General features: G+C 44.2%; 1 protein-coding gene across 2 annotated transcripts in view; it reads right to left on the bottom strand.

The window, feature by feature from the left end:
* Positions 1–1,599: 1,599 nt before the first annotated feature.
* SEMA3B (semaphorin 3B) overlaps positions 1,600–26,086 on the bottom strand; it is a 67,162-nt gene continuing 42,675 nt past the window's right edge. Inside the window, exons 5-19 of one of the 2 annotated variants that reach the window (XM_054976109.1) lie at positions 15,109–15,228; positions 14,903–14,996; positions 14,271–14,390; positions 13,561–13,706; positions 13,007–13,121; positions 12,180–12,249; positions 11,829–11,973; positions 11,191–11,410; positions 10,247–10,338; positions 9,061–9,102; positions 7,756–7,913; positions 5,911–5,966; positions 4,857–4,996; positions 4,180–4,452; positions 1,600–2,713 (exon numbers count right to left, since the gene is read on the bottom strand). In XM_054976109.1, coding sequence (XP_054832084.1) covers positions 2,678–2,713; positions 4,180–4,452; positions 4,857–4,996; positions 5,911–5,966; positions 7,756–7,913; positions 9,061–9,102; positions 10,247–10,338; positions 11,191–11,410; positions 11,829–11,973; positions 12,180–12,249; positions 13,007–13,121; positions 13,561–13,706; positions 14,271–14,390; positions 14,903–14,996; positions 15,109–15,228 — 1,827 coding nt within the window. In that variant the 3' untranslated portion in view covers positions 1,600–2,677. Of the gene's footprint in view, positions 4,453–4,856; positions 4,997–5,910; positions 5,967–7,755; positions 7,914–9,060; positions 9,103–10,246; positions 10,339–11,190; positions 11,411–11,828; positions 11,974–12,179; positions 12,250–13,006; positions 13,122–13,560; positions 13,707–14,270; positions 14,391–14,902; positions 14,997–15,108; positions 15,229–26,086 lie in introns of both variants that reach the window. The other variant, XM_054976108.1, reaches the window with a different exon arrangement.

Below are 26,086 nucleotides of genomic sequence, written 5' to 3'. Positions count from 1 at the left end.
TTGCCATACTGATTTTTATATAAAGTCCCTACTCAGGAGTCTTGTACCATCTTTCTTCAACTGTCTGCAGTTTCCTTTACCTGATTTTTACCTCTGAACACAGAGTTCCACAGCTGACCAGTCAGAGAGAGGGGATGCAAGCAGGCAGGCTCCACAGTAGGGTTACCAGGTCCAGGTTGGGAAATTCCTGAAGATTTGGGGGTTGGAGCCTGGATAGAGTGGGGTTTGGGGAGGGGCCTCAGACTCTCCAAAGCAGCCATTTTCTCCAGGGGAACTGATCTCTGTCACCTGGAGATCAGTTGTAATTCCAGATCTCCAGCCACCCCCTGGAGGCTGGCAACCCTATACCACAGGGAGATAGGCAATCCTAATGAACTTTTAGGGGAAGACTGGGAGGTGCATTTTACCTCAGGACACAACCCTTGCTGGATTAGACAAGTATTCTCGATCTTCAATAATGCCCAGCCTCTGAGGCTCTCTTAAAAAAAAAAGATCATGTGGCAAAACTATGCTTGGACTTGCCAGTTTTGGCTTCAGGTGGGGATAGGGTTGTGAACCTCAAGGTGGGGCCTGGAGTGCTCCCAGAATTACAACTGATCTCCAACCAATCTAAGTTCCCCTGGAGAAAATAGCTGCTTTGAAGGGTGAACAGTATAGCATTAGACCCTACTGAAATCTCTCCCCCTCAAACTCTGCCCTTCCCAGGCTCCACGCCAAAATCTCCAGGAACTTCCCAACCTGGAGTTGGCAACCCAAGGTGGTGGACTGAATGTTGACTGGGAAAAAAGTTCTTACAGACAGAAAATTAATCTCCTCTCTCACAAGTAATTAGACTATTGTAATGTGCTCTTCATGGAGTGGGTTGCCAGCCTCCAAGTGGTGCCTGGAGATTTCCTGGAGTTATAACATCTCCAGACAACAGAGTTCAGTTCCCCTGGAGAAAACAGCTGCTTTGGAAGGTGGACTGTACTGTGTTAACACACTGAGTTTCCTCCTTTCCTCAAATCCTGCCACCGCTAGGCTCTAATCTCAAATCTCCAGGAATTTCCCAACCTGGAATTGGCAACCTTATTGTGAAGATATCCTTGAGCAGAGTTTGAGAACTTCAGCTGATGCACAGTGTTGCAGCCAGACTTTGGCAAAGGCAAATGGATATTTCCTTGATACTAGGACAGTTATGCAGGCTTCACCTCTTTTTAGGCCAGGTTTCCAAGTAAGTAGTTTTAGCCTTTAAAGCCCTAAGCTGTTAAGGGCCCAGGGAATCTTAGAGACTGTCTACTACCATATTAAATCCTTGATATCAGCCCTGCTTCAGGTCCCATTGTTCAGGAAGGCCACATTGATCTCCATGTACAACAGATGTGAAGTGCTCACTTGAGAGTCACCTTTCTATCTTTTCAAAAGAGTTTAAATATATTTTTGTTCAGCGTGAACTTTTAAAATATGTTTTAGATCCTGTGTATTGGTCTTTTTCTACTACTGGTCTTTTAATTTCTACTGATTTAAATGCTACTGTTATGTCATAGATACATGGCTGGTTATTTTTGAACAGTATTTTATAATAATTGGTATTTTATTATAGCAGTATTTGTAAAACTTTATACACCATTTTGAAATGGCTAAAAATTATAAAATTTGGCAAACCTAGTTATAGAGTTTAGGGAATTTTTACACAGGACAACATACACTCATGCAATCCCACATCAATCGAAAGTAAACAGTCCAAGAACAGTTTTACCATGTGAGCAGATATTGTCTACTGAGAAAAATCCCCCGTTCTTTGTTGCCCAGCATTTGGGAACAAGAGGTTAGCATGAGGATTTCTGTTAACTATCCAGGCTGGTAGCCATGGGTAGACTACAGATTCTGAAATCACGTGATTTATTTAATTTGGTAGCTTATACATTGTCACATAACTTCATAGAGCTCTCAGGGTAGTTTACAGTTATTGCAAAAGAATCTTTTAAAAAGACATGAAATATATGTTCATATTTGTCCTGTTTCAGATAATCAACTTGGTTCATAACTGAAAAACTGATAATGAAGCAGAGTCTATGTATAGAGCAACTGAGAGTTGTTCGAAGTAGTTAATGTACAGGTAAAACTTTAAACCTGGAGGCCTAAAAGATGGATGATAAAAGCAGAGAACTATTCTATTTGTTAACATTCCATAAAGTGCCAAGATTAAGACTTCTGATGGAGATCAAGATAACAACATTTTTGATCATGTCAGGCTTTCTTCAGTGATGGGGTGATTTAGTCAGGTAATCCCTAAGAATGTCACATGTGGATCGTGGAGCCCAGAGGCAGACAGGCTACAAGGACTTGTTTAGTTGTTATTACCCTTTTATTGAATAACCATTTGTTTCATGAACACTCTGGGCTCCAGTCTCATGTCATTCCTCACTGAAAGCCTGCCTTCAGCTGGAGTGGGTATCATACCCCGTCCTCAAGGCCTGTAAAACTGTTCTTATGCTTCGTATCATGGAATAGGATGCAGGCAGATCCTTGTTCCCCACACCCCAGTCCAGTATAAGAATGTTTTGCTGCTACCAGGCCAAAACTTGGAGCATCCTTTGTTACTAGAACTTTTGTCCTTCAAATTTATGAAGCAGCACAGAGAGCTGAGGCGTTCCCCAAATGTCCAAGAAATGGTTAGCCACACCACATGGCCACGCTAGGCACTTCTCAAAAATTGCCTTACCAGGAGTTCCTAAAATGGAAGGTTCAAAATGAGCTGAGATTCAGTGACTGTTTCTATGTAGCCCCCCAGCATGTGACTGGCTTTTCAACCTCTGCCAGAGGTGGTCTTTGGCTACTAGCTTGGGCCCAAGAACAGATTTTTCCCTACCACCCCAATTTGGTTAGTGGTCCTCTATTTAGCAAGAACCATGGGATACAATAACTGGTTCTAAGTAGGGGTAGCTGGTCCCCTGCACATTTCAATGTAATTTTATACAGATGAATAGGCTATGGCTAGGCCATAGCCTCAGCTTTACCAGTGACCCTTATCCATCCCCAGTACCCATTGGCCTCCCACAACTGGAAGATATCCCCCCACACACACTGCTCATAGCACGGATTTTCTCCATACTGTTCTGACCCCTGAGAGGCTGACAAAATTAATGCAAAAGACAGATAAAACGGAGCAGGAGATACTGCACAGTCTCTCATCTATTTCCTGTGTAGTCATCATAGCTATCCTCACATACAACATCTTAATGTACACTTGTCCAGGAAATGTCAGAAATGTATCCATAGTCCATAGGACTGCAGCAGCCCTGCCCCCACTAGTCAGAGGCTAAATCCTGTCAGATCACCTGGTGGTAGGTTTACATTCATCAGTAAATAGTCTATTAATAAATACATCAGTGGTTCTGCTAAGTCTCTGGAGGTGGAGAGCACATTGCTATACTTATGCACACCCGATGGGGTAGGTTTGGCTATGGGAAGAAGAGGGCTAATATCCTGCCTTTTGAGAGTCCCAGGCAGGGAATGTACTTATTACAGAAAGATGCATAAGGCAGCCGCTCTATTCAGAGGAAGATGTCCAAGTTATTATTGGAAGTGTCAGAGCTGGAGAGTTCCCCAACCTCACGATTGCTCTTTGATGACCAGCAGTGTATATCCTTGCAAGCAAGAACTGTAGCCAACTTTCCCCCCTGCATTTCAGTTCATTTGGTGATTGGTACCCGCCCCCCATCTTTGGTTGTGCATTATGGCAAAGGCCAAGGGGTGCAGAATTTCCCACTTCTGTCAGGTTGCTGAGCACCCAGTTCTAAAAACTGGAAGCTAAAATCATTATGGCAACAACACTCCCCCTACAAACTACACAAGCAGCAGCCAGAAGTATCGGGCCTGTGTGGAAGGGAACCATCTTCAGTCAACCCCAGAATCTAAGCATGATTCCGAACTCTGCACTCTCCCCTTTTCCAACATTCCCTCCCCTCCTGACAGAACAGAGGTTGTCCAGTTCATATTCTCCATGGGTCACCAGACGCCAGCGCTCCGGGGTTCTCGCTCAGCACGAGACACTTCGTGCATTCTCCGGCTGCGGGCTTTTCGCTTTTCCCCAAGGGGCTTCCACTTTTGATTCTGGACCTTGACACTCAGTGGAGGGAGGAGTGGTGGCTTCTTCTTAGGATGGTGGCTCTGGCGGTTCCACAGTTGCTCACATACCTGGTCCATGGTGCTGAGGTTAGGGTGATCCACAAGCTGCAGGAAGTCCTGGTACCAGAGTTTGTGACGGAAGGGTGGGATGGATTCCTCTTCCCGGGAGAGGGAAAGAGAATCAGCCTGCTGGGCATCGATCACTTCAAGCCGAAGGTGCAGCAAATTCTGTGTGAAGCTGTGTTCTGTAGCAAGGCAGCGGTAGAGTCCAGCGTCTCTGCGCTGCACGCTGCGCAACAGGATTCCCCGCTCCATCTGCATGACTCGTTCATCCAGCACCACCTGCAGGTTAACACGGGGGAATGGATATGAGAACACAATAGGAGAAAGGACATCAGAAGGGCTGGAAGGTTGAGAGAGGGTACCTGGAGAAAGACCCCAGCAACAGCGCTTGTGGGTGTCTTCTTGGAGACAGATCCATCAACAAAGGGATTCAGGGAGAACAAAGAGGCTCAGGAAGGAATTGCAGAAAAAGACAGATGTGAGAGCATCTTGTACAATGTATTGCATGTACAGCATTAGCTAGAATGGAAGCAGGAAGTTATTTGTGAGACATGACGTATAGGAAAGGCAACTTCCTCCCAAAGCACAGGCATTGCAGATTCAGGAAGAATCAAGTGGTACAATCAGTCTTGTTTCTCATTTTCTCCACCTACTCTACATACGGACAGCAGCCAGGCTCATACCTCCTTCTGCATGGCACTGCTGGTTTTCTGATACGTCCATAAAATCTTGGCCTGCAATGACTTAGGGAGGCACTCCAGGAAGACACTGCTGCCTTCCACTCCATAAACCTTCTTTTCAGGCACACTGTTTCGCTGTGGATCTGCACAGGGGTAACACAAAGTCTGGCATTTGGATGTGATTAACACTTAATACATACAAAGGAGGAGAAGCAGGAAGAAAAAACATGCACATATGCCCAAGCCAGAGGCAAAGCTGGACACAAGGGAATGGACATCTCAGTACAGAACAAGTCTGCCCAAAGGGATACAATGGAGCTTCCTCTTCCTTTGTGGAAGAACATTTGGATCCAAGATTAGGTCCCTCCTCAGCATTTCTGTATATCTTGAACACTGCTGTACCTCCCAAAATGGGGGTTGTGGGGATGAAAGTATTTCTCCATTACAACAGGGGCAGAAAATGCTTCACCCTTAAGTGGGGTTAGACTGTTTTCAGTGGCCTAGTAGAATTCTTCTTCTCTCCCCCAACTCCCTGCATCCCCCACTCTCTCTCTGTAAAAGAAGGCATATGAAACAAAAGTGCCTTATCATTTAGACCACTTGGTGGAAAGGGGACAGAAAACAATTAAAAGCACCTAGATTTATTCCTTTTCTCGGTCCCAGGTCAGGGTACACTCTGCAAAACAATGAAGCACACGCACACATAGAAACACACATATATTGTCAACACGATGGTTCTGGCATAAAGTCTCACATATTTCATGTGTCAGAAAGAATTTGTGTGCGCGCGCACATGTGAGCACAATCCTAAGGACACTTTTCTGAGAGTAAGCTCCATTAAATAACATGGGACTTGCCTCCACGTGAACCTGTTTAGGAATCCTCCATGGAAGGAGTGTGGGAAAAACACAGTCTCCTCTATCTCACACTATTTCAACCAAGTGCAATAAACACACTATTCAAAGCCTAGGACTGAAGTGGTTCACAGTCATGGACTTGTGGACACACTGACTTGGGCACAAATAACACAGCGTGTGTGGGGCTTAAGCACACTCACCTCCAGAACACAATGTATTGGGGTCCCCATTCCTCACATCTTGACGCCGGAACCGCCTGCCGGGAGAGAGGAAGGGAGAGAAAGCAGAGAGATTTTCAGCATCATAATAGGGGGTGTGGATGAGCCAAACTTAATAATAATAATAATATTCGATTTATATACCACCCTTCAGGACAACTTAATGCCCACTTAGAGCGGTTTACAAAGCATGCCATTATTATCCCCACAACAAAACACCCTGTGAGGTGGGTGGGGCTGAGAGAGCTCCAGAGAGCTGTGACTAGCCCAAGGTCACCCAGCTGGCTTCAAGTGGAGGAGTGGGGAATCAAACCTGGTTCTCCAGATTAGAGTCCTGCCCATCTTAACTGCTACACCAAACTTCACCTCCTCAAGGCTGAGATTGCACTGTGCAGATCCAGTACAGCTCTTATCAGATAGATCCAGAATTACATGGTAGCAGGGAATCATTTCTAAGGCTGGGATGGGCATCCATTTGCAAGGCCTTGGCAGTCAAGCAGTACAGTGACTCCTGCATGTGCCTGCCAGGGACAGGGCAAGACTGCTTCTGGGTACCAGCAATGTCTATTCAGTGAGCAATAAACAGCAGATAAGAATGGACAGTGCGTGTTCCAATCACAGTTATCATATCTCCCAAAACTGCACTGGGGAGCCTGCGTTCCTCTAGTTTTTCTTTTGGGTGCCTCATAGCACTATCATTGGATGTCTTTCATTTCCATCTAACTCTGAGGGTGCTGTTGATGTTCTGAACTACTTCTTGAAGTCAGCAATGGGCTGGATGAGGGCAAATAAGCTGAAGCTTAATTCTGACATGAAAGAGGTTCTCTGGGTTAGTAGAAAGGCTGACCATCAATGTGAGATCTCTCCTATCTTGGATGGGGTTACACTCTCCTTGAAAAGGAAGGTTGCAGTTTAGGAATACTGCTTGACACAGGAACCACCTTAGAAAGGAAGGTGGCTGCACTGGCTTGGAGCGCTTTTGCCTAGTTTCGGCTGATGCGTCACCTGCACCAGTTCTTGGTTTGCCACAGTGTTCTATGTCCTAGATACATCTCAAGTGGACTACTGCAATGCACTACACTTGGGGCTATCCTTGAAGAGTGTTTGGAAGCTGCTGCTACTGCAGAATGTTGCGGCTAGACTGCTACTCAGGGCCAGCTACTGGGAACATGTAAATCCTGATATTACAGGAAGTACAATAGCTACTGATCCGCTCCCAAGCCCAAATGAAGGTGTTGGTTCTATCCTTCAAAGCCATGTGTTAGGACCAGGGTATCTGAAAGACCATCTTTTCCCATACATTCCTGCCTGGGAATTAAGATCACAGAGAGAGGCCTTCCAGACTGTTCCATCAACCAAAGCAGCTTGGTTGGTGGGCACACAAGACAGGGCCTTTTCAGTGGGAGCCCCACAATTATGGAACAAGCTCTCCAGGGAAGTGCACATAGCCCTCTCATTCTCTATCTTCAGGAAGCAGCTGAAGACTTTTTAAAATTTAGTATGGCTTTTGTTTGGCCACTTTTGTAAACATGGGTAGCTTTTAACTGTGTTTTTAATGTAATTTTATGTTTGTTTCTGTTTTAAATTGTAAGCCGCCTAAAGCTCCTTCAGGTGGAAAGGCAGCTAATAAATGTCTTAAATAAATTAAATTAAAATAAAACAATGTCAAGAAGTGATTAGGAAAAATCTGCTCTTAAGAAGCTGCTGCAAAACATCAAATAGCTCCAATCTACAGCAGGCTACTTCCCTTTCTGCCCCCACTCCCACCCATCCACTCCTGCCAACAAGAGGAGAGCACTCCTGAGCATCACAATCTGTTGGTCATACCGTTTGGTGTTATGCATGTAGCGAGTGCAGGTCGTGCCATCCCAGGCACAGTAGGGGTCCCTAGCCAGGCAGCATTCTGCACAGGCTTTGCCATAGATGCCACAGCGGTGCAAGGGCAGCTGGGAAATGGAAGTCCTGGAGCCCACGTAGAGCTGTTGCTGTTAGGAGACAAAGCCACACAACCCATTAAGTGCTATCTACTCACGGGCTTGCCTAAGGATTACCTGGTTCAGGTTAGGACCAAGGCTCTCAGCCACAGAGACAGACTATAAATGACATAAATAACATACATTTATCTCTCTTAAAGACTTGCATGCTTGTAGTAAAGAATTGTCTTTTTAAAAATACACTTCTTTGTATACTATATAACTAGGGTTTTTTAAAAAATCAGTAATAATCTTAAGGATGCTAGCTCAAACTTCACAGAATAGTGGAAGTTCCAAGAAGAGGCACTTGTATGTTTACCTCAGCAGGACAAACAGCAATTCCCTGAGGCCTTTTCAGGTCAGAAAAACACAGAAGGTGGAATTTAACACACAAACGCACGCATGCATGCTATGATTCCACTCAAGTTGTAGCCTCACATGCCCAATTTTTAAATAAAAAAATTAGGAGTTGGTTTGCAGATTCTGAGCCCTCTCAACAGCATGGGAACCGGTAGCTATACTATGGGGTAGGCCAGTTTTGCATGGCATTGACTGACAAAAGGAACAGAAGAATTGTATTTGTTCCAAGTCATTCTGCAGGGTATTTTATAGTAGAAGCCATTCTCCTGAGAAGCACCATCTTCTTCTCCTAAACATATGCTGCTTTGTTCAGGTATGTTCACAACTTCACTGAGGCTTTCAAACACCCTTGTACTGAATGTATTAAATGACAGGCAAACTACTACAAACCAGTAAATCTCAAAACATAAATAAGAGATCCAGCACTGAGGTGGACTATTTTTAAATGTTGGGAGGGGTAATATGATACACAGAACTGAGAATGTGGGCAAACTGAAAATAATGTTTGACAGTAACTTCCCAATGAACTGAATTCTATTGGATTAACTCGGGGATTATTTCTTGGAGAAATTGGTATTTCTGATGCTCAAATTAACATAGTAGCAAGAGGATGTGTTAGGATGTTCAGAAGGAGCTGGATCAGCCCTAGCATCATCACAACTGCATGGATTAAAAATGAAAGATACCAGGCCTTCTTCAGATAATCTCACGTCATAGATCTCCCTCCCAAACTGTATGCAAAACCCCTCACTGCACCCATTTAATTTACCTCCTCGTCCCATTCTGTTGTACTACATACCCGCTTGGAGGAGATCTGCATACTGGTAACTGCAGAGGAATCCTGTCAAAAACAAACAAAGAAATTGTGTCATGACTGACTATCTCAGATGTTGCTCCCAGGTCTCAAGTACTTTCTCAGGACTCCCAGGGTATTGCTTCCACTTCTTAGTTGAAGATTCAAAAGCCCCTTCCAACATCATAGTTTTGTATAGAAAAGATAAAGACCTACATGTGAAAAGGATCTAGGGGTCTTAGTAGATAATACACTGAACATGAGTCAGCAGTGTGATGCTGTAGCTAAAAAGGCAAATGCAATTTTAGGTTGTATCATCAGATGTACAGTGTCCACATCACGCGAAGTGATGCTGTCACTTTGCTCTGGTTAGACCTCACTTGAAGAACTGTGTTCAGTTTTGGGCACCATCATTTAAGCAGGACGTTGACAAGCTGGAACATGTCCAAAGGAAGGGAACAAAATGGCGAGGGGTCTGGAGACCAAGTCCTATGAGGAAAGGTTGAAAGAGTTGGATATGTTTAGCCTGGAGAGGAGGTGACTGAGAGGTGATATGATAGTACTTGAAGGGCAGTCACATAGAGAAGCGAGTGGAGTTGTTTTTTATTTTCTGTTGCCCCAGAGGGTCGAACCAAAAACAACAGGTTAAAATTAAAGCAGAAGAGTTTTCAGCTAAACATTAGGAAGAACTTCCTGATTTAGAGTGGTTCCTCAGTGGAACAGGCTTCCTTGAGGTGTGGTAGGCTCTCCTTCCTTGGAAGTATTTAAGGAGAGGCTGACAGAAATGATGATTTTAAGACAGAATACAAATGTACGCAGAGTGGGAGAGGGAGGGCATGAAGGGATTCATTGGTGCTAAGCTCTCCTGGCCCTTTCTTATATACCTGGGTTAATGCCAATTGCCACTTTGGGGTCAGGAAGGCATTTTCCTCCAGACCAGACTGGCCAGGGATCCTGGAGGTTTTTTGCCTTCTCCTAGGCATAGGGCAGTGGTCACTGGGGAAGTGAGGTAGTGAGGTAGCTGTGAATTTCCTGCATTTTGTAGGGGGTTGGACTAGATGATCCTTGGGAACACTTCCAGCTCTATGTTTCTACGTTTACCACAGTTGCTAAGTACCACATGGAGCCTCGGTAGCATCCTTCTCCAATGTAGCTGTATTTGGCTTAGGCCAAACCAACTTTTCTGACTCACCTTAAACACCTGTAACTCTTCCAGCAGCAGCTCTTCCATATTTTCCCAGGTCTCCTTGGGCACAGAGACCACCTTCAGGACTGTACCAATGTCTGCAAGGAAGGGGAAAAGTGGAAACATTCAACACAAAAAGGTGTTGCAGGCTGAGGCTTTCCATGTTCTGAAGGTAACCCTGGAACTATTATCCACCCACTGGCTCTTCTTACAACCACAGAGCCCAACCAAGATTCCATAGCCCAGTTCCCCAGTTCACATACAAGGATTTGCCTGCAAGCCCTCCAATCCCTGTTTCAGTTCCAAGACCCTATATAAAGATTTATCCCATTATCTTATATCAAAACAATATTTTGACAGGATGTCATCTGTCCTCGGCAATGAAGACAGTGTTTCTCAAGGAAACTGATGGCCATCTCTCAGTTGGCATGCCGAGCATCCTTCATTGGCCCACAAAGCTTTTCACAACCTCTACAGTTCTCTGTTGCTTCCAGTGACCACCTGCACTCAATTCTGTCTGATGTGCTCTCATATGAGGCTGCACATGCACACCATCATAAGGAAACAACACAACCAGGTTAAGTACAGGTAGCCACTAGAAGCTGCAGAGAAATCCTGAAGAGGCAAAGGAGGCAAGAGGCCAGTGAAGGAAGCCTGACGAGCCTGCTGTAGCTCACAGTGTGCCTTCCGTTCAATATGGAGATTAATTTCCCAGCAGCTGTCAGATTCAGGCTTTGCTCAAATTTTGTCAAATTAGCAGCCTATATGCTTGTCTCAGGGATGCTACAGATGAGCTACCCAGAGCTGTTAGTAAGGGCCTCAAAGAAGCATCTGCATTTGTTTGACACTTAAGTAGGACCCTCCTGTTATGCCACTTTCGGATGTAGGTGTGAACCTGGCCATGTATATCTGCCTGTTTTTCCACCAGAAGGGGAGGAGGGCAAACACACCTGTGCCAATGAAGAGGACATCATAATGGCCATCAGCTGCAGCTACTCGGTCCACTGCAATCTGGGTGAAGGTATAGTCTACATTGGTTTGCAGGAAAATGGGGCGCTGGCCATGTGGCAACACTGGGTTGTACATGAGTGGGTGGTTGCGGGCAAACTGAATCACATCATCAGGGAAATCCTTAGTTGAACTAAACGTGCCAAAGGTTTTGCTGGGACACTGTGAGAAGCAGAAGGAAGAAAACATAAGTGGAAGAAATGCTGAGGCATGTAAAAACAATCAGCAGCCATAAGTCCTGGAAATCAACCTACCCCTCCACGCATCTCACAGTGTTCTTCATCTGTTTCACCATTTAAGCATTAATTCTCCCCTCCTTCTATGCAGCTCTATTTATACCTCTCTATTTTGACCAAAAATACCTTTGCTTATTTCAGTCCTGAAGTGTCATAATATTGGCATAATCCTGCAATACAGATTAAGAAATCCTTTCCTTCCCCAGTCCTGTTATCTCTTTTCCCATCTCCCCAGTGCAGCCTGTTCTTCTCCGCTGCCCTAGTGATATGGTTGCACATATCACTATAGGCCACAGAGACAAGCACCGGGCTTCATTTAAATAACCCAAGTCCAAAGCACCTACCATTCCTGGGCGAGGATAAGGGACCCGGCCTTGGTATGACACCCATTGATAGTTGGGCCCCTCCTTGTGGGCAAAAGGCCCCAGGAAAGCTCTGCGGATATCATTCATGTGATAAACACAGATGGCCGAGCCTCTGAAAACACTGCTGTGGGAGCAGAACAAGGATACAAGGATTAGGGGAAAGGGCTAAAGAAAGAAGTTGGAGGTATGTAAGAGGGGGGGGGGAAGTGCATGTCCCATCCCACCCCATGCACAGTTTAACAGAAGATCAGCCCTAACCTCTGTTAGCTTGGTCAGAAAGGAAATGTGAGCTGAAAGTGAAGTAAGTCATTCATTGGAAACTGTATCTACCTGGAAGTTGTGAAAACAGCATAGATCAGTGGATTACGTTTGTCCCTGGTTGGCAACATGAAAACATCACCTGGGGAGAGCAAGGAGAAGGAAGGTGGGTAACATCAACCTGCAATCCTCAACCCCAAGCATGATCATCTCTTTCCAATTTAGATGCGAGAGTGGTCTTGTGCGAAAATGCTGTCTCCCCATTCCAGCCATGAACCACAAAACTCTCCAGGGAATGGATAAATCAAACCTCCGTTCAATCTCAATGGCCCCTACATCAGTTATGAGATTCTAATACCCCTTTGGGAGGGGGAGTGGCTCAGTGGAAGTGCTTCTGCTTTGCATGCAGAAGGTCCCAGGTTCAATCCCTGGAATCTCCAGTTAAAAGGACCAGGCAGTAGGTGATGTGAAAGACCTCTGCCTGCAGAACTGCTGTCAATCTGCATAGACAATACCGACTCCGATGGATCAGTGGTCTGATTCAGTATAAGGCAGCATCGTTTGTATGTCTGTATAATCCCAAAGCAATTACAAAAATCACAATTTACCGCTCTAATGATATGTGATTGCTTTTAAAAACATGTAGCAAATATTCAGGCTTTTTCTTTTTTGATACTCTCTCTAGTCTAATATCTGATGCATAAGAGAAGTGAATGTGGCGTTCAGGCTGCAGCAGGACAAAAAGGGAACTGAAAGAAGATCTTGGGAATGTGAAATGTGAAACCCCTGAGGACAGACATGCTAGGCCTTCTCACTTTCCCTCATTCTATTGTGCAACAACAGTACAGTATTTGCTTCATTTAGGGCAAACCCAACCCTCATTAGTCACAGTCACTCACGGAGCTGGTCAAAGTGGGTGTGGCTCCCATCACTGCCTGTTACTGCACACACTAGCCGGGCCTTCAGAAATGTTGTCCACTTATTCACTAGGCTTCTTTGCCCACCCATGTCATTCTGCAAAGAAAGGAGGAGGCTTATCAAAGAGTTGGACAGAATTTCCTTTTCCTGGTATGTTTGCTTATCCCCACTCCGTCTCTGTCCAATGAGGGTCCCAATCTAGCTGGTTATCCATTGCTGTCATGGAGTGGAATATACATAGAAGACTGTCTGTTCGTTCAGCAAAGGTCTCAATGGGCTATAATACACAACGACTTAATAATGGGGTTAATTCTAATATTTCATCACCATGGATGAGACACAGACCCTCTGGGCTTTGATGGCAGAACAGCTGCTGCATGTTCCATCAGCTCAAGCATTTAACCTGCCATGGGCCCTGCTCAGCCCAAGCACACCTGGCCCTCTGATCTAACTTGCTTAACTGGTACCAATCTGACGACCTTGCACACCTCGTGTCTTGCCCACCCTCCGCTCTGGAGAGGCACTGGGTTCTCACCCGGCAAATCTGGCCAATGCGAGCAAAAGTGGGCTTGCCCAACCCTTGGGCTCCTTCCACAGCGGTTTCCCGGAAGAAGAAGAAAATCTTGTCATCATCAGGGTTCTCACTCTCCGGGATCCAGAAGACATCAATGAACTTAGGCTCTTGGGTCAAACAGATAGGAGAATGTCATTGCAGGGTAAGGAAATGAACGTGCTTTTTTGGAATGGAAGTTTAAAGTGGGAGAAGGAGATCAGTGGCTCCACACAATTTGCTTGCTAGTTAGCCCCCGACTTCTCCTCTGCCTGGGCTCCCCAGCCCAAACATGACACCAGCCCTCTGATCTAACAAGGCTGACTACTACCAATCTGAAATCTTCCTTTGTGGCATTTACATCACTGCTCACATTAGCCATCTCTGTGATGGCTCAGGAAACTGTCAATCAGATTCTGACCACAAGATGGCAACATACATTCACAAGTCACAGAGTGAGATGACTTTGGAGAAGGACTGGCCTGGTAAGACCCACAAAAGCCACAATGAAAGTGTGAGTTTCCTTGGCACTTTGAAGACAGCATTCTTTCAGGTCCAGCAAGCCATCAAGGAAAGTAAAACGGCAACAGATGAAGTGCATGGAAATATAACTTGTCCCTGCAGTCCTCTCTGCAATGTTGACCTGTTCTCCTCTCTACTCTCTAGGAGGTTCCTCCTCTCTCTCCATCACTGACCGTTGAGCCATCGAGAGTCATGCTGCTCTGTACGGATAGAAGGCCTTGGACCCAGACTGCGGAAGATTGTGAAATCACGGCCCATCAGGTCAGTAGCCACACCAGAATAGAGCTCTTCACCTGGGAAGTGCAAAGGAATAAAAGATTAAAAGGCCTCTTGACTTACATAGGCCAAGCCTAACTACATGGGATCCGAACAGCAGCATGTCCAAGATGCTCTCTTTGGCCCCTGTATGTCCTTCAAAAGCCCTCCTCCCCCAAATGTAGAAAAACTTCAAGCTGACCCTGTGCAGGGAATGAGGGAGCAGCTGCCCTTACTGGAGTCTGGCTAAGTGGGTGCTTGTAGCCAGGAGGGAGTGGGCCGCAGGGCAGCTGCATCCTTAATGGACAGCACTGGCTGATGCAAGCTGTTCCCATATCAGATGGAGGGCAGTCCCCATATGCTGGGAGTCTAGAAGTTCTTGGATGAGGAAGGCATCAGCTGTGTGAACCTAGGAACTGTGCTAATGGCCATTTTTTTCTTCTTATCCTCATCAAAAAGTGTGCATATGACTATGCGAGCTAGAGAGACTGTATTAAAAGGACATACCATGAAACCTCTCTACTATTACCTTCCAGGTTTTGTCTCTTACCTACAAGCACTGAGGCAGCCATGTGGCGTGGGTCATAGGGGCTCTTCCCTTTGCCATCCTCCACGTTCCTGAGATCCAGTTTAAAAACAGAGTCCTGGAGAGAGGAACAATCATGTCACTGAAAGACCAGCCAGGCAGAACACTTCTAAACCACTCCCAGTCCCAGCCATCTATCCCTCAGCTCCAGGCTCCCACACCAGAATCACCTCCACACGCTGCCCAACTTCTATAAAGCCACAGATGGGGTGAAAGGCCCCAGTGCCACAGGCGTATAGGTGGGTGCGGTTGTAGAGGTGTAGAATCTTGATGAAGTTCATACACTCAGCCTGCAAAAGAAGAACAGTGCTGGGTGAGCAAGTTCCAAGGGTGTCTTTCAGATCCAAAGGCTGAGGAAGCTGCACAATAAGAATGATGGACAGAGAGAAGAACCTACAGGCCAGGAATGGGGGCACCAGCAGAGCTGCAAGGGCAGGCGCCAAGGGCTTGGAGGGCTGTCCGGAAGATGCTTTTCCTCACCCCTGTCTATTATATTATACCCAGTGGCTCTCATTCCCTGCCCAAATTCCTGCTTCAGATGTGCCTCCTCTCCCACTGGAAAGGACATATTGCAAGGTAGACAAAAATGGAGAGGCCATTGGAAGGCACACACAATTGTGCTGAAAAGGAAATACAGCAACTTGCTAGCATTTGCTATGTTGGTGCTTTCCTTGCCTCTGAATTTCCTCCCCTGACATTGCTGAAGTGCCAGCGCACGTAGGAGCCTCCTCTGAGCATTCAGAACTGTGCTGCCTTTGCTCACTGGATGGGAATGGTGGTGCCTCCACGTCCCTGGCTGACTGGAATGCTTGTATGTTTCACCATCAGTTTCTCCCAGAAGAGTGTGTTGTGGAAAGGAGGATTTGGCTGTACGTTGCACCCAAGGGGGTCAGGAATGTTTTTTGGGAAGAGATTTCAGGCCAGTCTCAAGCAGACACAGAGACCCCAGTACACCCTCCACGCTGCCTTCTTTTCCCTGCAAAGCAAAGCTCCCCAGCAGCCCTCCCCTCTGGGCCTGTCAGGAGTTGAACATCTGTTTGACTTACTGTTCAGCACAATTACCCACTGACAGAACACTCCTGCCAGGCCAGGCCATTAAAAAGGGGCTGATTTTCAAAAAGATGTCTGGGATAACTCAGGCAGAAGTGATGCCTCCTTGATAAATGGGCAGTAAATATGTGGCTGGGGGAGTGACAGGCTGTGGTGAGAAAGGGGAAGACATTCAAAGCCCCATCCAGCACTGCCAGGCACCTTGAGAAGTTAGAGGCTCCCAGCAAAGATGCGAGGATTGCTGGGCTCTCTGTGCTCTCTTCGGTTAGATCTCTTAAAGGCTAACAATATGCTGCAGGAAGCAGCCACAGCAAACAAACGTTGAAGAGGGCTACATGTAGCACTCTAGAAAGAGCCATTTCACACATGGTCATCAATTGCAGGGTGTGTGTGTGTGTGTGTGTGTGTGCTCAGCAAACAGCCATGGGTGGCTGGGAATCAGAAAGCAAACATGAGGGTGGGAGAGGAGGGGGCGAAGGAGAAACCCAGAGTCGAGTCAATGTGATACTTAAGAGGGCTGCAGGGGGAACAGGAAGGTCAAAGTTACAGCTTGGGTTGCTAAATCCAGGTTGGGAAATTCCTGCAGATTTGGGGCAAAAGCCTGGGGAGGGCAGGTTTGGGGTGGGGAGGGACCTCAGTGGGGGATAATGCCACAGAGCCCACCCTCCAAAGTAGCCGTTTCCTCCAGGAGAACTGATCTCTGTCACCTGGAGATCAACTGTAATGCCAGAAGATCTTCAGGCCCCACCTGGAGGTTGGCAACCCTAGTTACAGCCCAATCACTTACTCAGTGGAAAGTCTTAGAAATAAATGCCCTATGATTTGCAAGCTTTGATACCAGGAATGATGCTCATTTTCTTCCTTGTACACTCTCTTTCTCCTCTGAGAATGTGGAGGCAAAGTGTTTAAATCTCTCCCCAACACCCAACCTAAAACCTCCTGGATTCGAGCCATTTCTCCCATGTGCCCAGTGTAGAATGCATCAAAATAAGAAAGAGGCTCTTCTTGAAGGAGGCAGGGTTGTTCAAGATTAAAGCAACCTCTTTGAAGAAAGAAATTAATGTAAAATATTAGCAAGGTGTTAATGGTTAATGAATGAATTTGCACAAAGGCAGTTTACAAAGAAGCAGAACAATTATTTTAAAAGTAACAAAAGCCTGATAAACAAAGGGGAGAAAACTAGGGTAGCAGCCAAGAAGAGAATCATTAGACCAGATAAATCATGGAGCTCTTTACAACAGTTCCTCCTGCTATTTTTGATTATTGACTAGGTGAAAAAATGCAAGTCTGGAAATACTATTCACCATGCACAATTTAATTTGCATGATACTATTAAATATAGGAAGAAACAAAAACATGTTACAGACTTAGGCTATCATTCTATGGACTTATCTGGCCGTAACCTCTACTGGACACAGCAGGATTTACTTCTGAGTCTGTCTGTCTGTCTATAGGACAGGAAGTAACTTACCTGAACGTTAACCCAGACAAGACCCTGGAAGATTGCTAAATTACAGCTGCAGGACCTCCTGATTGCAGGGAAGGTTACCTCTATGTTTTCACTGGTGGGGCAAATGACAGCACTGTTATAGGTCAGGAAAACAGACAAGGGGAGAGTGTTTAAAAAGCCTTGCCCTGTGTTATAGCTCCAATCTAAATTAGGGGCTCCTAGGGATACAATTTAGCAGTTAAAAATACACTGAAAATCCAGTCACATATCTTCCAGTATCTCCTCTGGTTTGACAGCAAAATCTGTATTACAATCAGAAGTACATAATAAAGCCCCATACACAGGTTTTTGTAAATAAAATAAGTTGGGGGGGGGGTTTAAAGTGAGGTGGGGGGAGAAGGGTTGCTAAGTTTCTCCTCCAGTTATTTATCTGCCAGTTAGTGTGGAAATATGCACCTTTAACTGTGGGAGCATCTGAGGAATGTTTCTACATAGCTAGATGAGATGGCAGGAGAACCATAATTGGATCTCTCACAGGTTTTTGTAGAAGCCGTGATTGGATGTGTATTGGGGCCATGGTGTGTGTGTGTATGTGTGTGTGTGTGTGTGTGTGTGTGTGTGTGTGAGAGAGAGAGAGAGAGAGAGAGAGAGAGAAGCGTTAACCCCTTCACATACTGTTTTCCAGGAGCTGCTATTTCCTCCAGAGAGGGAAACACAAGAGTTTTTATCAAGTCAAGTCAAGCAAGCCTTTATGGGCATATATAAAATATAAAATTTTAAATACAGAAATGAGTCCATACAAAGTGAGATTAAAATTACAGAAAGGAACAGAGCAACAGTGCAGTAAAACCAGTATAGATTATTACTTGTCAGGGCGTATAGCCATGGTGCTGTAGAGAAACTTTGCTACTATTTCAGTTATTTCCCCATCTGGGTTGTCAAGTAGAAACTGAACCTTAAAATCATCAGAAAACTCTGAAAGTTGGGCTAAAATAGGATGTAGAAAATCCCGGCGTGGTGCCAGGTAAAAAGAGCACTGGAGAAGAACATGGGAAACAGTTTCAACACAGTCCATCAAACAAGGGCAACACCTGCTATAAAGAATCCCATGAAATCTACCAGATAAAATGGCTGAAGGAAGAACATTAAATATGGCCAGCGAAAAGGCTCTACGTAAATTGGGAGCCAGGAGTTGGTAAAGGTATACTGCTGGGAGACTTACATTAGGGACAATCCCCAGGTTTAGGGGAGAACAAGTTCTATTGGCAGAACTATACAGAGTTTGTAACTCTAATCCCAAAGGACTGTATTTTATTTTTGAGAAAGCCTCAGACTCAGATAGCAGGGATAAAGATTCTATAGATAAGTTCAAGGAACTTATTTTAGCTTCAATACAGGCTGACCAACTAGAGTTGGCAAATTCAGATAATAAATGATACGTATAACTAGGGGGATCAGAATTAAAATGGAATCTCAACCAATATTTGATAGTGTGAATCTGCTGGCCTTGGTGGTCAGCAGATTCTGACCGCACTCTATAAGCATAAGGCAGCATATGGAACACACACAGGAACCCCCATGATCTTGCACAGAAAGTTAGAGTGAACACGTTCAATTGAATTGTCAATAGCATCAATCCAGAGTGGGGCCCTGTACAATAACTGAGCTCCAATTTTAGCATTGAAGGCTTTAAGAGCAGCAGACACACATACTGGTTACCTCGATCAGAAAAATAAAAGCGAGATATTGCTGCAGCATTAACTTTGGCTGCATTAATTGGAAATAGCATTAGATTGGAAATAGCATTAGATTGGAAACAGACCCCCAGGTATTTAAAGTGCTTAACTTGTTCAAGTCTATTACCATTGACAATCCAGTTATACATAATGACTACAAAATCTTTGCGAAGATTTTGGCTGAGAGAATAAAGGGATGGATGTCTGAATTTATTGCAAAGGAGCAAGCTGGATTCCTGCCAAATAGACAAATTAAGGACAACTTAAGGACAGTTATAAATGCTATTGAATACTATGACAAACGTTGTGATAGAGAAGTTGGTTTCTTCTTCGTGGACGCTGAGAAAGCATTCGATAATTTGAACTGGGACTTTATGTTTGCCACGATGGAGAAGCTGCAAATGGGAGAAAAGTTCATTCGTGCAGTGAAAGAAATCTATAGGGACCAGAGTGCAGCAATTGTGGTGAATGAAGATGTGACTAAGAAACTGACAATAGGTAAAGGTACTAGACAGGGTTGCCCGCTGTCTCCATTGTTGTTTAACAGGAACCAAGAGGGAAAAGCTTCCTCAGTAAAACTGCACCAAACACAATAAAGGAAGCAAGCCAAAAAGTATATTGCCCTATACACAGTATTACAATAATTTACAACAAGGAATACACCAAAGGAGAGCAGTTTAGTATATCAATATTAGGAGCAAGAAAGGTCCATCAAAGTTCTTCAAGTATTCAACAGGTAAGTAGTTTTAATGATCACGTCGCTGTCAGTTCATGTTATTTCATCCCGAAATCCGTAGAAGCCGTTGGAAACAACGAAGAACGCTGAGTGGCAACGAGCTTACCGGTCCAATCCTATTTGGCTCGTTTCAGGACAAATCCTTCATCAGGCCACCAACCTCCAGTTTCAGGGGGAGTGCAATCCTCTCAAGAACAGGCTGACTCATATGGCTGCAGTCAGGAAGGGGTCAATGGGTGCTCTATTCCACCCAGACTGGGCTCCTTCGAAGGAGCCCAGTCTGGGTGGAATAGAGCACCCATTGACCCCTTCCTGACTGCAGCCATATGAGTCAGCCTGTTCTTGAGAGGATTGCACTCCCCCTGAAACTGGAGGTTGGTGGCCTGATGAAGGATTTGTCCTGAAACGAGCCAAATAGGATTGGACCGGTAAGCTCGTTGCCACTCAGCGTTCTTCGTTGTTTCCAACGGCTTCTACGGATTTCGGGATGAAATAACATGAACTGACAGCGACGTGATCATTAAAACTACTTACCTGTTGAATACTTGAAGAACTTTGATGGACCTTTCTTGCTCCTAATATTGATATACTAAACTGCTCTCCTTTGGTGTATTCCTTGTTGTAAATTATTGTAATACTGTGTATAGGGCAATATACTTTTTGGCTTGCTTCCTTTATTGTGTTTGGTCCATTGTTGTTTATTCTAGTTTTGGAAATATTGATGATTCAAATTCGAGAGGATGATGCAATCCGAGGAATAAAAATAAGAGAGTTTTCCTACAAGATCAGAGCATTTGCGGATGATATAATGTTAATTGTGGACGATCCTATCGAGAATATGCCAAAAGTAATGGAGAAAATTAGGGAATTCGGAGACTTGGCTGGATTTTATGTAAATAAAAAGAAGTTAAAGATATTATGTAAGAATATGACTAAACAGAAACAGCAGGAACTAGAGGAAATAACAGATTGTGAAGTAACGAATAAGGTAAAATATTTGGGAGTCGAACTGACTGCGAAGAATATAGACCTATTCAAGAATAACTATGAGAAATTGTGGACTCAAATAGAGCAAGATTTGATTAAATGGAATAGGCTGAATCTGTCATGGTTGGGAAGAATTGCAGCAGTAAAGATGAATGTACTGCCGAGAGTGATGTTCCTGTTACAAACAATTCCAATTATTCGTGACTCTAAACAATTTGAAAAATGGCAAAGGAAAATATCGGACTTTGTGTGGGCAGGCAAGAAGCCTCGAGTGAAAATGAAAGTATTACAGGATGCTAAAGAGAGAGGTGGAATGCAGCTGCCCAATTTAAGACTATATTATGAAGCAATCTGCCTGACTTGGATAAAAGAGTGGATGACGTTGAAGGATTGCAAGCTATTGGCTCTGGAGGGATATAAAAAAATATTCGGATGGCATGCATACCTGTGGTATGATAAAGTAAAAGCTGACTCTATGTTCTTACACCATTATATTCGGAGAAGCCTTTTTACTGTCTGGAAGAAGTACAAAAATTACCTGAAGGACGGAATTCCCCTGTGGGTGGTTCCGTTCGAGGTAATAGATCCAAGAACTGTCGAAAATGAACAACAGTGTTTAACATACAAGGAGATAACATTATTGGAATCCTCTAAATTGAGAATAAAGACGGAAGAGGAGTTGTCCTCAAGTTATGGATGGTTTCAATATAGACAGATAAGAGATCTTTATAATTCGGATTGTACGAAAGGAGGACTAAGAATGGAGAATTCAGAATTAGAAGAGGTAATTTTTCAAGAGGGTAAAAAGAAATTTCAAAGATCTATAAAGTACTTTTAAAATGGTATACAGAAGATGAGACAGTTCAAATGAAGTGGGCGATAAATTTTCATAAAGAGATAACAATGGAGGCGTGGGAATACCTGTGGAAAACGACTTTGAAGATCACGACATGTACAAATATTAAAGAGAACGTTTATAAAATGATATATCGTTGGTACCTGACACCAAAGAAAATTGCGATAGGAAATACTAGTATGTCAAATAAATGCTGGAAATGTAAAAAGCATGAAGGATCTTTGTATCATATGTGGTGGACTTGCGAGGTAGCTAAGCAATACTGGGGAGGAATAATAGAAGTGATTAATGAGATTTGACAGTTTCAAGTTAATAGAAACCCAGAATTGCTGCTACTGAACTTGGGAATGGAAGATATCCCAGCACAACACAGAACATTGTTATTTTATATGACAACAGCGGCTAGACTTTTATACGCGCAGAAGTGGAAATTGCAAGAAGTACCAACTATTGAAGATTGGATTTACAAATTGCTGTACATGGCTGAGATGGACAAAACGACAAGGAAGCTTAGAGACCTTGATCCAGGACAGTTTAATATGGATTGGGGGAAACTGAAGCAATACTTGGAGAAAAAATGGGATGTGGAAGGGAAACTGTGGCAGTCTGAGAATTACTGAAACTCTATAAAAGAAGAGAGAAGCGGCTTTACCGGGAAAGGGGGATTTAACTATTAAATTCTAAGCTATTATTAGGGTTAAGATGAAAATTCTGTTTTATTATTCACAGTATTAAATAACAGATGTATTATCATGAATATATATTATGAATATTATGAGCATGCTAGCTAGGTATTTTTAATCTAGTTAAGTTTTTAGTATAACAGATATTTCATATAATTAAAATTGATTGAGAATAAGAAATGTTTAAAGAAATATATAGAATATAAGTTAAATTGATTAACTTATATGGGGGAGAGTAAAGAGATTAAGTAAGGGAATAGAAAATGGATAAAATGTTATACTAATAATATAAAGATTATTAATATATGCTAGCAATGTGCTATTTAGAATATAGGATTTAGTAAAGGAGGGGTTAAAGGTAATTCTGTGTTAAAAAAAATAACAAGCTTAGAAGAGAGTTTAAGTGTATGTTTAATAGATTATATGAGGTAATAAGTAAGTAAGTAATAAGATAGATAAAGGGTTGGAAAACTGTTGGAAGTCAAACAAAAGGGGGGAGGAAAGGGAGGGGGTTAGAAGTAGATATTTACAAAGGGGGAATGTTTGTATTGAATGATTATATATTCTAATCCAATAAAAAAAAATTTTTTTAAAAAAGACAATCCAGTTATACAGTTTCAGAGGTTTTATATGTTTTCCTCCACGGGACAAACAGCAGCTTGGGAGTGGGGAGGCTGGGAAATGGTGTAAGGCGAAAGGGTATTCCTCCCTTTACAGCACCATGGGCCCAATATGAACTGAGCCCTCTCTTCATAGCCACTGTCAACTCTTTAAGAAAATCAAGGGAGATTGGCTCACAGATTTCCTGCCATCAAATCTAGTTGCACCCTAAAACCAAGGAAAATTAATGGCATCTTCTACAATCATCAATGTTCCTCTCTTCTCTCCTCTAGAAGTCCCCATAGTCTATATGCAAGACCACAGACCACAGCATGTCACCTTGCACTTGCACCTACGGAGTAAGTAGGACTTCCCATCTGGAAAAACCATCTGGTTTTCTTCCTCAGGGAGCAAAAGGTGCTGACTCTGATACCTAATAGCTAGCATTCTTACGTGGGTCAAACGAAGCTGAAACCCAAGAACAGAGACAATATTCCATAAACCAAAAGGGTTTGGCCTCCCTTGCCCTGCTGGGCTGTGCAGCAAATGGAAGAGGGAAATGAGTCAGATGCAATATGGTGGATCAATGCATCAGGCATGGGCCAGATGTTCCAGCACTGCTGTTTCAACAGCTCTCCCAGAGATTGGACATGTACCACTGAGCTCATGCTGAACTTCCCTGTGCCTGTATTCCTCAAGCCATTCATCATAGGTGTAACAAGTCCCAAGGAGAGATGCTGTAGCAAATGGCTCTCATGTTATATATCAGAAATAACAGAGCTGGGACGCAATGGTGCAATTGTGCTTCTCATGCCATGCAGCATGAAATGGGCCAGGTTATGAGAACAGAAACAGGCCACAGGTTGGGTGCCTGTGATCCAAAGAGATGACCCCTTCAGGTAAATGCATAAGCAAGGAAATGACTGGGCCACCTTCTGCAAAACACTCCCCAATTCACCACCACTATCAGCCCCAGGCCTACCACATTCTTCCTTCCCCCTCATTTTAATACACAGCCAGACATCTCCAGCTTCCGAACTCTGGCTCTGGTTTTCCCTCTTGATTTACATGTCTATTCAGATGGAGAGCTAAAAGTGTGATCTTGCAGCTTATGCTCTGTTAATGCTTAACCTAGACAGTGACGTCAAGCTGTACCACTGAATTTAAATGAACTCCAACCATAAGGATGGCTAAGCTCTAAAGAGCCTGGACCCCTTCCCAGACCCATTAAAGCCAATATGCCCCTTCCCTACAGGCTACAGCAGCCTACCAGCGCTTTGCTCCTCACTGAGGCTCTGGGTGTGCACACACTCCTTTTTTGCTGCTGTAGATAACGTTGGGATTTTTGCTCCTGTGATGATAATTGCTCGGCCTCCTGATAATTTGCACAACAAAAGGGGTGTCTGCATTATTTACTCCCAGTCTCTGCAGATGCCTTCTAAGTAGGAAGGCAGAAGGATTTGCACTCAGCCTGGAATGTGCTGCTGGGAAGAAAACAAATCAGGCAGGATCTTCCCACACTTGGAAAAATCTGATTTGTATTTTTACATAGAACTACCATTGCTGGTGTTCAAAAGTCTACTTTGTATATATGTACGTTAAAAACCATATTAATGTGACTGTGTAAATGAAGGCAATGGGTTTGGATATTTCTGGGAATCATGTAGGGGGGGCATGTTCATGATCACACGTACACACAAACCATGTCCTTTCCAGTACAGCTGTTGGGGGGGCTAAACCATTTGCCAAACTTCTCTCTTGCTGCCGGGCAGGTCGTGAAGAAACAGGCCAGGGCTGTCACATCCCTATCATCACTCTTGAGCTGGCAGCCCAGGAAGACAAACAACTTTGGGGCTCTTTGTTTTCCTGCCCTTTTACCCCGAGGGATAAAAGCACCAGGAGCTGTTGACAGGGGCAGAGAAAGGAGACAGGGCTCCTCCCCAGAGAGAAATTTCTCCCTGATGCCTGTTCTCACCCAGCATAGCACTCTGAACTCTCTGGCCAGCTGCCTTCCATTCCATTCACAACCTACTTGTGTTCAGCAGAGCATGAGACACTGGTCACCCTTCCCCCATCCATTCAAAAGGCTCAGGACCTGATGAGTCAAAAGCAGTGCCTCAACACTGCACGGAGTCCATTGTTCACTGCTTGGCTCTGCCACTGAGTCACTGGGGACACACCTGTATGCCACTTTGCTTGGCTGCTCTTTCACTGGTGTAGCAGGATTAGTAAACAACAAATAGGTTCTGTTTACAACAGGGATTATATGATGGGTTGGCAATTCTTGTGCTCCTGGTGCCAAACATCCCCACAACTATCTGATGATTTGAGGGCCAAGCTAGACATGACGGCATCCTTGTGGCTGCCTTGAGGATGCCAGCACCATTTTAAAGTGATTTTAAAATGTTGTAAAGTCCTAAGCCTGATCCAGATCAGGCTTGCAGCATGGCACTTGTGTTTTCCCCTGTGCCTTTTCAAGTGGTGAAATAGCAGCGGGGGAGGAGGACATTTTGGCACTTAGTAAGGCACAGGGGAGGGGGATGAGAATACCTCAGCTGATCAGGACTGGGCCCTCGCAGCATTTTAAAATGGCTGCAGCATCTCTGTGGCGATCATAAGGACCCTGTCACGTCTAGTCTGGCCCTTGAATCAATCATTCATTGCTCCTTGCTTCATTTGCCCCAGGTAGACTAATCTACCCTTTCATTCTGTTATACAACATATTTTTTGGTCTCATTCTTGCTTAACTATTGTCCATCAAACAAACAATTAATTGTAGCATGATTTCATCTCATTTCTTCACAGGCTTCTGGATGTAGTCAAAGTGTCAATAACAATTCATAATAGCATGCATAATTCCACAGTATTATGTACTGCAGTACAGAACTAGAAGTGCACCGGGACAAGGAAGATCGTTCTCTTTGTGATGAGCCATCCATTGAACAGCACTATTCATATTAGTCCCACATCAGCCCCAACCAATGTGTATAGGAGTAGGCTGAAGTACTCTACCTCCATCTATTACGTTTTTATCTTGTCTTCCCTCCAAG

The sequence above is a fragment of the Eublepharis macularius genome, chromosome 4, assembly GCF_028583425.1.
Source record: "Eublepharis macularius isolate TG4126 chromosome 4, MPM_Emac_v1.0, whole genome shotgun sequence".
NCBI classification, from domain to species: domain Eukaryota; kingdom Metazoa; phylum Chordata; class Lepidosauria; order Squamata; family Eublepharidae; genus Eublepharis; species Eublepharis macularius.
This window is presented reverse-complemented; position numbering and strand designations above follow the sequence as displayed.